General features: G+C 37.3%; 1 protein-coding gene across 1 annotated transcript in view; it reads left to right on the forward strand.

The window, feature by feature from the left end:
• The first annotated feature begins 833 nt into the window (after positions 1-833).
• Positions 834-12500, forward strand: part of LOC137616972 (uncharacterized) — a 16498-nt gene continuing 4831 nt past the window's right edge. Inside the window, exons 1-4 of the mRNA XM_068346838.1 lie at positions 834-863; positions 2539-2688; positions 10179-10315; positions 11560-11699. Coding sequence (XP_068202939.1) covers positions 834-863; positions 2539-2688; positions 10179-10315; positions 11560-11699 — 457 coding nt within the window. The remainder of the gene's footprint in view (positions 864-2538; positions 2689-10178; positions 10316-11559; positions 11700-12500) is intronic.

The following is a 12500-nucleotide window of genomic DNA, read 5'->3' on the forward strand; positions in this document are numbered from 1 at the left end:
GTATGAAATGACCTGACATAACTCGCGCATTTTGAATAAAAAACATGGGACAGAGTTGCACTGAAAACTGACTTTTCTTCTGTAAAAACCTAAGAACGTAATAATTTGTCATCTAGCTCTAGTGATGTTTTAACATTATTCCTATTTTTTAATATATTGCCTAACACCCTCCAAAGTGTAGAGGGTTAGTCCTACCACTATTTCCTTTATTAAATTATTTTGAAAACGCTAGAGACAAATAAATTCAAAGTGAAACAAATAAAGAATCTTCACCATCAACATCACAGAAGTTTGATCATAATTTCAATACTTCATTTTAATGAAACTTTATCCCCTTAAATTGTATTAGATATAACCGAATTAAAAAAATATTCCAATGTGTAACGAAAGACTAGAATTATCAAAATTACACGAGGTTAGTAAATACATATTTAAATATTCAAGTACATTGAAGGCGTGAAAAAAATATGAATTCGAAAGATATAAGTAATTCAAAGTAAAGAAATTGTTCTAAACATAAATGGAAGACGAAATTTTCAATGCCATCTAATTTCCTTGGTAAAGAAATGAATATTATCAATCAATAAAGTGAAAAAAATTATATAATAGCCTTGCTGTTAATAGACCAGATTGGTTATTGATTAGAATGTTCTCGTAAGCTTGTAGCAACTGTGTATAGTCTCACGAATAATAGAGGTGTTACTCCTAAATTATGAAAATATCGTTTTCTTTAGTTTATTCAACGATGAGTCCGTTTTCTGTAAATCGGAAAACGGTTGCTATGTGCGTTGCTAAGGACGCTTACAGTTGCCACATTGAGAGTATCCATAGCAATGGACGATGTACCTGAAACAAGACGCAGGGTGAGTTTGTCTAAGCATGGCACTATTTTTCGGTTCTGGTGACAATATTCAAATGATATTCTTAATCATGGAGGATTAGATGATGGTTCTATTGTTAATATTCTAAGGCATGTCGTATAGTTTACTTTGACCTTGGAATGACGCTAAATAATCGAAGCGAAAACCTGCATGAATGAGAAAATATTCAATAAAGTGAAAGAGTGAATGTGGAGCTTAAAAGAAAGACATTATGCTGGTGACACACACATACACACACACACACACACACACACATATATATATATATATATATATATAGTATATATATATATATTATTATTATTATTATTATTATTATTAGTAGTAGTAGTAGTAGTAGTAGTAGTAGTAGTAGTATTATTATCATTACTAGGTAAGATACAACCCTAGTTGGAAAAGCAGGATGCTGTAAGCCCAAGTACTCCAAATGAGAAAAATAGCCCAATAAGGAAAGGAAACAAGGAAATAAATAAACTACATAATCCATAACCATGAATACCATCAGTTGCTTTAGCTACTAACTTTTTTTTTTTTTTAACCAGACGAAGAGGCTAAAGTAATGATATCAAATTGTAGCCTATAGCTTGAAAAGTCTATTACTTGATGCTTAATACGTAACCTATTTATTTTTATATTTAATAGCTCTCTCTCTCTCTCTCTCTCTCTCTCTCTCTCTCTCTCTCTCTCTCTCTCTCTCTCTCTCTCTCTCTCTCTCTCTCTCTCTTGCCAAAATGTTTCGAAAATTTGTCATGTAATTGTCATAAAAAACAATTACAGTACTTAGAACTGTAGCAAAATTTGCCCTAAAGGAAAAAAAATAATATTGCTCTTATTTACGTTAAACTTGAAGCATTGACTGACAATGTAAATGGGGAGAGAAAAAATGATGGACAATTTCGTTAATTGATCTCCGCTTTTATATGCATTTTTAATTCTTAAAGGTATATATTTTTTTTCTGACGTCTGATGCTTCGTTCCTCTCCTGTTCATGAATCTGTCGTGTAGGAGCCTTGTCCTTATTATTGATTTTGTTTCAGGATGCTTGTGAGATCCTAACCTGTTGATGCTTATGTGTTAAATCCCCAGGTTAAAGGGCCATTTAGTTATATCAAGCATGAGTAGAAGTTATTTTTTTTCTATTTAAAAGGCTTGCTTGTTATTTCCATTTACTGCAGCTTCTTTGAAATTCTAAGCTTTTCAGAAAAACGTCAATGTTCCAACAATAGGAATCACCATCTTTTGAATAGAAAATATTTGCCTGTCTTGGGTTAGATTTCTCTTCCTTGAGGGTACACTCGGGCACACTATTCTATCTTATTTCTCTTCATCTTGCTTTGTTAAAGTTTTTATAGTTTATATAGGAAATATCTATTTTGATGTAGTTACTCTCCTTAAAATATTCCATTTTCATTTTTTCCTTTTCTCACTGTTGGAGCCTCAGGGCTTATAGCATCCAGCTTTTCCAACTAGGGCTGTAGTTTAGATGATGATAATAATAATAATAATAATAATAATAATAATAATAATAATAATAATAATAATAATAATAATACTAATAATAATAAGGACACTTCATCTAGACCCTTCTGATATATATATTTTAATCCACGAGTAATTCCTTCCTCTCTTTACATTTTTGTTTTTGTACCTTTTTCAGATTGGCATCATCGTAGCACAGCCATATAGGGAGAGAAGAAAGACCATCCAGTTTTCATGTCAAACTCCAGAGGACAGTATTGTTAACTTCCCCTCACGCCAGGAGCCCAATTTTAAACATTTGAGAAAATTGCACGACAAGGGGATCCAGGTAAAGTGGTATTTTTGTATGCAAATCACACAATTATACCGTAGTGCAGCATAGAGGACTCTTGCTATATATATATATATATATATATATATATATATATATATATATATATATATACATATATCCATTTTGTACTCGATTTTATCAGGCATTATATATTAATTGTAAACGAAAAATAACCTGGCCAAATAGAACACACACACACACACACACACACACACACACACATATATATATATATATATATATATATATATATATATATATATATATACTGTACAATTATATAAATATAAATATATATATTTTTATATATATATATATAATTATATATATATATATATGTGTGTGTGTGTGTGTGCGTGTGTGTGTTCTATTTGGCCAGGTTGTTTTACGTTTACAATTGATATATAATGCCTGATAAAATCGAGTACAAATTGTCTCCGGACAAACTAAACTTCGGTGACGTTTCAGGGTAAGACGCAAACTGCATTTACGTTTTTCAATTGACACTGGATGTCGAAACCCGTTTCGAACCATCTTTTTACGCAATTCTTCGCCTGGACTACACTGGTTGAACAATGAATTGCAATTCAATATAAAGGCTATGACGATGAAAACTAAAAACAGAAAAAATATTTGGAAAGCATACATGCAAACTCACATATATATTTCAATTTCTGATTTTGTTTATGTTAGGTTGTGGCTTTTTGGGGGGATGTTAGCTGTCTGGTTTTAGGGATTTTTACGTATTTTGTTAATTTTAGTTTTAAGAAATATAGGTTAAGGAAAATTGTTAGTTTAAATATCTTTCCTGTCTACAAGTTCAGTTTGATCAAGATTAGTGACGGAAAGTTTCTGCTGAAGAGACTTATGTCTGTAAGTAAGATTCAAGGGTTTGGGGGTTTGTTTATTGCATATTACATCAGCATTTTCTAGTGTTTGAACTGGAATATTGTTATTAAGGATAGATTCGTGTTCAATGCATAATGAGAGAAGTCTGAGGATTAAAGCATTCTTACTGCATATCCCATAAGGACCTACGGCAACCCAATAAAATCTTTCTTTTTTTCAAACCGAAGACTCGACATCTCCCAGCATGACAGCCTCTTTAGTTGTGTTGATTTTTCATAGACGGTGTCAAGGAGCAGTATGTTTTTTTTTTTTTTTTTTTTTTTTTTTTTTTTTTTTTTTTTTTTTTTTTTTGGGGGGGGGGTTATTTCATCAGTATTCAATGTTTGGGAATAAGCAATAATGAGATTTAAGGAACTCTCATTTGTCACTTGATTGCAAGTACTTTGGTCTTAGCCGAAAAACCCCCATTGTACAAAAAAAAAAAAAAAAAAAATCCTTTAGTAAGGCTCTCTAGAAAATAATACATATCTCTTATCCAATTCAGCGAGAGCCCTCAACCAGGAAGCGAATTTAATCTAATGAAACAATATCTGTACTGTATCTATGAAATTCATTGGAAACTTCTGCAGTTTTCCTGGATGCCCTTGTTGTCCAGTCAGTAGCCAGATCTTGGAATGTCTTCATATTCCAGGCTGATTTGTTTATGACATTTTTATTACAATTTATTGTGTCTGAATGACAGTGGCTACACATCTACATTGAATGTGAGTTAGGCAATATATGGGACACCTTTTCTACGCTCTCTATCATTTAAGGGTGATCTGTTGAATTTCATAAAAGGGGAGCCTAGTAACAAAAACTGATGCCAAAGACGAGTGACACTGACACTACGGTTCACTTGTGTTTGACTTTATATAATTTACTATTCACTGTTCTTTATGTCCGGCTCAGGCTAAGAGCTGCAAATCCCCAATGTGGACTTGCTCCCATCTCTCTTCCCCATTTCCAGAGCGACTTGAAAAGCGATGAATATGAGTTGATCAATGCTTGAGTATTGGCCTAAGTTCCCAAAATGGATAAAACCACCACTGTTAGATTGAAAAGTGAACCATCGATTGCTTAAGAGATGGCCCTGTGTATCAGGGGACTGATAAGAGTCAAAAAATTAAGTATAGACAATCATTACCATGTGTGGGTTACTGGAATTCCATAAAGCCATATTTATGTGTATTTATTAAAAATTGTAAAACACAAATTAGAGAAGAAGCCTTGTAGTGGGGCGGTTTAGCTCGAAATTTCAAAAGGATTGTGCATTTTGTGATACAAGCACCAAATTTGGCACAAATGTACATTGATATATGGCGAACATTTTCAGATATTGAGCCACTCGGAATTCTCCTTTCATGTCTGCCATATTGGAATTCAAATTGGCCGCCATTTGAAATCTACATTTTCGATTATCTTTGGGTCTAATGCTGCTATTGACTCGATTCTGGTGTCTAAATGTATGTTTTTTTTTTTTTTTTTTGGGGGGGGGGGCGCAAGGAATCTAATGGTAACAATCTGCATCGCATATTTTGTACCAATGAGCCGCCATATTGGATTTCAAAATGGCTGCCATTTGAAATCTACATTTTTTATTATCTTTGGGTCTAATGCTGCTATTGACTCGATTCTGGTGTCCAAATGTATGTTTTGGGAAGAAAGGAATCCCATGGTTACAATCTGCATTGTGTATCTTTATAAATTAGCCAACATATTGGATTTCAAAATGGCCGCCACTTGAATTCTACATGTGCGATTACCTCTGGGTCAAATATTTTTACAGTACATAACAATATCCATTTTTCAAAATGACATACTTTATTACAGTACTCCACTTAATTCATGAGAGATGAATATTCATTATCATGTATTATTGACAAGACAACATTTTACTCAAAGTCTGTGAAGCAAAAATTGTTTGAGTTATTGATTAGATTCTGTGTTGTTCTAGGTTTGATATGGCACCTTTCATATATGATTAGTTTTCTCCATTCCTTCAATCAATATCACAAATTGATCAATTCGGGGATACGTCTGAATATCCACAAAATAGTGTGAACATTAACACAAAACAACGTAAACTTCTCCAAACTAGCTTTCCCTGTAAAACTAAATAAATATCGACTTACTTCAACTACTAATTTTGAGTTTTATAATTTTGATACATGTCTTAGGGCATGTCTTAAATATCTTAGTTAAAATTCTGACATGCTATGGCGTAATATATAAGGTTGGGTGTGTACTGACATTCTACAATGGTCTTGTAGTTGAGGCTAGGTATACATCGGTACTGAAGATATGTGTACATAAACCATCTCATATTAACCAGTTCAGCACTGCCACAAGTAAATGAATGTTGTGGACTCATCTTCATGTGCAGTCCCCTTCACACACACAGAGGGCTGTGCACTTAAGGGCAGCCTTCTTGCACTTGCAGCGTCTCACACACCCTTTCTGGCACTTGCAAGAAACCAGCTCCATGCAGGTGTGAGCTGCCTCAGGTAGCCTGGTCCAGTATGGTGTGTATTGTCCTCCAGTCATTGACCAACCCCAGTTTGTTGGTGGTAGGAGTTCTGGTGCTGGCACCAGTATCTGACCCCACAAATGTCCATCTTGATATACTACCCTCTTGACATGTTCCTCTAAAGCTGCCTTCGTTGGAGGGATCAGCTGCACATTGTTCTTCTTGCGAAGAGTTTCCTCCTGGCCTTGTCAATGTCTGTGCATTTGCTGGTTCGATAATACAACAGGATCACGAACCTCTCGATGATGCACATTGCATCATTTGGTATGTCATTTGGTGCAGAAGCCAGCTGCATCAGCTCCTCAGTTAACTCTGGCAGTACTGTCCAGACTGCCCATGCGGTCTTCTTGCCATGACTAGCAAAGCTTGACACAGTATCGTATCCAGTTAGAGCGTGGAACATTGGCAGTGCACGAGCCTTCTCTGGTCCCAGTCCAGCTGCTATTTCATGTGTTGCTAGGTATCGGAAACTTCTGGTTGCAATTCCTGTACCACGGATACTGCCAGCACCACAACATTGGTGTCTACAGTCCGGATGACTATTGAATGGTGTCCGTGCTTAGCTGCGTGAGATGCATGCAGCAACATCCAACTGTCAGCCTCTTCATGGTTGCATGGGTCGAGTGAAGTCAGATCTGGTAGTAGTGGCTTGCTGAGCACTGCCACTCCATCAGTAATGACGAGTTGCTTGTCCTCCTGGTCAAACCATTCCAAGAGAGCTGTTGAGAGAAACTTAAACAGCTCGGTCTTGTTGCTGTCCACTCGTAGGAAGTTCTGCCAGTTTCCTGGTATGGATGCGGCGGCCGCCACACGTCTCCGCACACCCTGTCCCCCCGCTTTACACGTGTACTACCTTTCAGTGAATCAGCAAGGTAAGTATCCCAGATCAGATCCCGGCGTGACACTGTTTGCAGCTTAGTAGATATATATGGAATGAAGATCTGATGTGCGTACTCTTCAAAGGTCTTTGATGCAGCCGGCTTCAGCATCTGGACGATAGCTGCTCCATCAAGCACTATACAGGTAGTGACAGGAGTATCTGTCTTAGCGTCGGAGATTTCTTCCAAACATGTGATGAGATCACTCTTGGTACCAGTGGAGAGGTTTCCAACATCGGACAGTGCAGGAGGACATGCCTGGTTCTCATGACGAAAGAACTCCTCAAGGTTTCCATCCCTCGTCTGACAGCCAATGTACAGGCGTGTGAAGAGTTCACGGTCATTTTTGACGGAGGTGAGCTGTTGCTGACCTTTGCTCTGGCTTCTTGGAGTTGAAGGGCTGAATACCTTCAGCTTGTTACGAGGTATGGGGTCGTCCACTGCCTTTGTTCTGTCCAACAGACACTCTGGTGAAAGCCTCGAACTCCTCTTGGCCAATCTTCTTGGCATTCATCACGGTCACCACGGCAGTAGGACCTGCAATGTCCTTTGAATCCAGTATGACTAGATCCTGGCTCTCCTCCTCGAATGGGTTACCCATCTCCTCTATTACACCAACGAGAGAGCAGACATCTCTCACAAATGAGGCCTGTACACTTGGAGTCTGATCATGATGGCGTGTGTCTGTTGTTTGCCGTCTACAGTACTGGTTCCCGTCTTGGAATTCTTCGATCACCCTTGCAACTTCTGGTCCTGCAACCATCCAGCGACGAAGGGCACTAGGGTTGTCAGTAAACCCAACTGCGCCACCGTCTCCTTTAATGCAGGCATTATTCTGCTCATGTGCCTGGTGAGGCGGGATTGAAGAGAACACCCTCTGCATTTTTTTAACTGTGAAGTGACCTTCGCTGAATTTTCTGGCTACGTTTGGGTGTTTGGTATTTAGCTCAGCCATGTCCTCCAGGTGCACTGGTATCCACCTAGCATAGTGGGTATGATCTAGTACAGTTAGACACCAGAATCGAGTCAAAAGCAGCATTAGACCCACTGATAATCAAAAATGAAGATTTCAAATGGCGACCATTTTGAAATCCAATATGGCGACTCAGTGGTAAAAAAATACACAATACAGATTGTAACCGTTGGATTCCTTGCCCCCCAAAACCTACATTTAGGCACCAGAATCGAGTCAATAGCAATTTTAGATCCACAGATAAGCACCAATGTAGATTTCAAATGGCGGCCATTTTGAATTCCAATATGACGGACATGAATAGAGAATTCCGAGTGGCTCAATATCTGAAAATTTTTGCCATATGTCAATGTACATTTGAGCCAAATTTGGTGCTTGTATCACAAAATGCACAATAGGTTAGCTATGCTGCCCCACTATTGGTAAAGAAGACAAAAAGCCATTGCAGTATTACGCAAAGCCTTGAAATTCATTTACGTAACTGTATACGACTCAACTTACTCTCCCCTGATTTATAACTAAGTATGCTCTACTCTATTTGGTCTTATATATCGGTAAAATCTAACTAACAAACATACATAATGTAAAGGTAAACTCCTAACGTATTCTAAACATTGTCAAAGCATGAATAAAATACACAACTTATAAGCAACATGAACAACTAAAATATTTCAGATTGATCACAGAAATTATTAAATGCCCGTAATAGATTTTTACGCCAATAGAGATTATCGTTAATTAGGCAACATTTATTAAGCAAAGAAACCTTAAGATGAGAAAACAGTAACTTGGAGTGATCTTTTGAACTCTTACACTGTCACCAATATGCCATTTAAAATTGGCCCTTTACTAATTCAGGACACATTTTGTTTGATATGTAGCTGATTGCGCAAGTCAAGACTCCTCGATGCTGGAAGGAAGGACGCTGGTGACTGGTACAATACATGAACATACGCTACTGGGGTCTAAAGCGATGTCAGGCAGGGCAGCCGATCGGGACTACAGTTTACCCAATAGTCAAAGCAAGTCCTTGAAAAGAAAGCAACCGTGCTCACCCCATACAAAAATGGAAAAAGGCACGTTAATAGAAGAAGTTGCTGATTGGGCAAGACTCCAACGATGTGAATCTTTCTTCCAGTCCCCCTATGAAGAACATAGAAAGCTTTTCCACACAGGGTTTTCTTGATCTCATACTATGAAAGACCACCTATTGTGAAATTATGTTAGAAACAATTATGAAAAGGGCTTGTTTTTTCTTCCTCTTGAATGGGAGGCAAGGGACAGTGACAATGCCCTAGAGAATTATCATATACAGTATATACTTACAATCAGCGCCTAAGGCCTCTCTTCCCCCAAGCTAGGACCAGAGAGGGCCAGGCAATGCATGCTTATGACTTAGCAGGTCTCCGCAAAAACCACCAGTCATAGCTCGCAAGAATGGTGAGGTTGCAGGCATTACAGGAAACTATCGAACTTGAGCGGGACTCGAACCCCAATCTGGCAATCGACAAACAGGGACGTTGCCAATAGGCCCAAACAACCTGATATCATCCGTATTAATTGATTAATAGATGAAAGATTACACATCTGTGAGCTGTTTTTGCTACTATACAAGTGTCAGCGTCTTCTGGGTGTTTCAAACTACATTCCTACCATCATGCATCAGTACTGTGATTTTCCTCTTGCAAATGGCAATTAACAATTCATTGTAGGGTTTTGTAGTTTGTTGGTAATCATCTGTTTAAACAACTTATGACGATCTATATCACAAGCCAGTTGGTTGCCGTAAACCCAAGGCCATTTGTGTAACGTATAAAAGAGTTTGGGCAACAAATAAAAAAAATAAAATGCATTGTTTAACTCGAACTCAACATGGATCAAAGAATGATTTTTACTTATCTCTTCTTGTTAGGTTCTTTGGTAGGAAATAACATTGATGTAAAAGGATTCTAATGAATAAAAAGATAATCAAGAACCCAGACTTGACTTTGTTTGCATATAGTTCATGTGGAACAAAATCACAACAACTCAATCAGCCAAATATTTTATATAATCAAGAACCCAGACTTGTCCTTACAATCAATTAAATTGATATATTTGTTTGCATATAGTTCGTGTGGAACCCAAAATCACAGCAACTTAGCCAGCAAGATTTATATGTAGATTACATGCTCCATATGTGTTCTATTATTCAATTTTATTTCATTTCATATAGGCAGTGGTCCAAGTAGTCGAGGGAGTATGCCAGACAGAAGTTCGTGTTCCGTGGAGTCGATGGGTGGAAACTACTTTACCTGACCCACCACCTGACGATGCTCCAGCACCCAATATATCTTCGGAAGTACTCGAGAGGTAGGTCAAAATGTTATTGCAATACATATTTACTATCAAAATTTTACTTTTATTTAGTTTTTGTGTGAAGTTCATTTCATGTTATATACTCATTCTGGTTTTCTTTTTCAAAGCAGAATACTTGTAATATGTGTTAAGAAAAGTTATTTGTGCATTAATATATTTCCCTTTAGATTGGTGGAGATTCTACTTTCTTTTCTTCAACTTTTATGGGCTGATTTTTGGAACTGAACATCCCTCTCAGCGTGTAGGCAGGTTTCATCTTTCTATAATGTTTCTCTCATTCCCTGCTTCTCTTTATAATTCATAGACATTTTGAAAATTCGCGGTAACACTTTTCAATGTAAATTCTAAATGCAATGAAGCAAATTATTTTAATATTTAGAGTAAAATTCATTCTATCTCTATTTTTAGGCTACTCCAGACTTCATATATTTCTCCCATTACTATCAAGTCATATCCTAGCATCACATTTCATATTTTTACCAAAAATGTACGGTTTATTTAAAACATGAAGCCTGCTCTCACGTTCCAATTTCTGACTACCTACCGAGTATTTAAAAGTCAGTCATTTGAATCATTGCAATGAATGGCTTCCCCGAGCTGGTTGGTCGTAGATATTTATAGAAAAGAAATCAACTGAGTGATTCATGATTAGTTTTGTCTCTTTGAGATTGTCTCGATGATGTCAAAGAGACGAAACTCGTCAGGATTCACTCAAAATATTAACTTTTCCTTGTAGTTTATTGCATTTGAGCATAACATTTTTCTGCGAGTTTAACAAACATTATATATATATATATATATATATATATATATATATATATATATATATATATATATATACATATATATATATTACACAGTATTTTAGAAGTTTTATCCTAACTGTGATCAGATTGCAGAATGATTTGCCTGATGTTACAGTTGAATAGGTAGAAGTTCAGGATTACAGCAAAAGTTTTTATGTTGAGTAGGTTACCATAAGCCTCTCTTCATAGTTAATATTTGACAGATCTATTTTAACATCGTTACTGATCATAAAATACTAAAAAAGTTTCGTCATTTATAGTTTAATTTATTCTTTTTCCTCACTGAGTTACTTTCCCTGTTGGAGCTTTCGGTCTTGTAGCCTCCTGCTTTTCCAGCTAGGGGTGTATATCTACTAATGATAATAATATATGTTAGTATATATATCATATATTTACTTACTGTTTAATGGAGAATTTGAATGCTCATAACAGGCTCGAAAGTAGCGTCCAGGAAACCTCAACAGTCGATGTCCTTAGCGACGACTGGGGAAACCTGGGAAGGTTTGATCGTTCAGCTGCTGTTCTGAAACCCTTTGCGCTTCCGGGGAAGGGATTGGTCCCAACTTCCAAAGGTAACCAACTTTTCTTTATTCGCTATATTACAAATTTACTTTCCCTCATAGTTTTTAATTGTTATCTTGACTTCTATGCATTTGTGCCCTTCATTATACTAGCTTTTAGTTTGTTGTTCTTTTTATACTATGATAAAATGAAATTTTTTTTTATAATTCTGTTGCCCTTACATTGGAGCTTCAAGAAAATGACACTCAATGTGATAGCATATGCCTTGTGAGAAGTGTACCAAAATGCTTGTAGGGCATGGAAAAAAAAATAGGCCCTTGCGTTGTGAGGAAAGGGCTTTCAGGAGGAAAGCCAACACCTTCGTCATATACAGGCAGGATATCAGGCCGACTCAGGATCCAGAGAGGGATCCTGGGCTAACTGCTATTCCCCTTCATTGCTTATGGACGAAAGAATTGATGGTCTTCCTCCACCACCTGCTGTTCCTCCAATGTCTAGGGGTAATTCGATGTCTGCTGGCCTTGTGGTGGGCGTTTCAGTAGCGTCCCTAACTGGTGAACGCCAGACTGGGGTTCGAGTCCCGCTCAAACTCGTGCGTCCTTTGGTCGCTACAACATCACCATCCTTGTGAGCTGGGATGGGGGGGGGGGGGTTAAGGAAGCCTATAAGTCTATCTGCTGAGTCTTAAGGAAGCCTCTAAGTCTATCTGCTGAGTCTTAAGGAAGCCTATAAGTCTATCTGCTGAGTCTTAAGGAAGCCTATAAGTCTATCTGCTGAGTCATCAGCAGCCATTACCTGGCTGTCCTTGGTCCTAGCTTGGGTGGAGAGGGGGGCTTGAGCGATGATCATAT

This window comes from Palaemon carinicauda, chromosome 23 (assembly GCF_036898095.1).
Source record: "Palaemon carinicauda isolate YSFRI2023 chromosome 23, ASM3689809v2, whole genome shotgun sequence".
Lineage (NCBI taxonomy): Eukaryota > Metazoa > Arthropoda > Malacostraca > Decapoda > Palaemonidae > Palaemon > Palaemon carinicauda.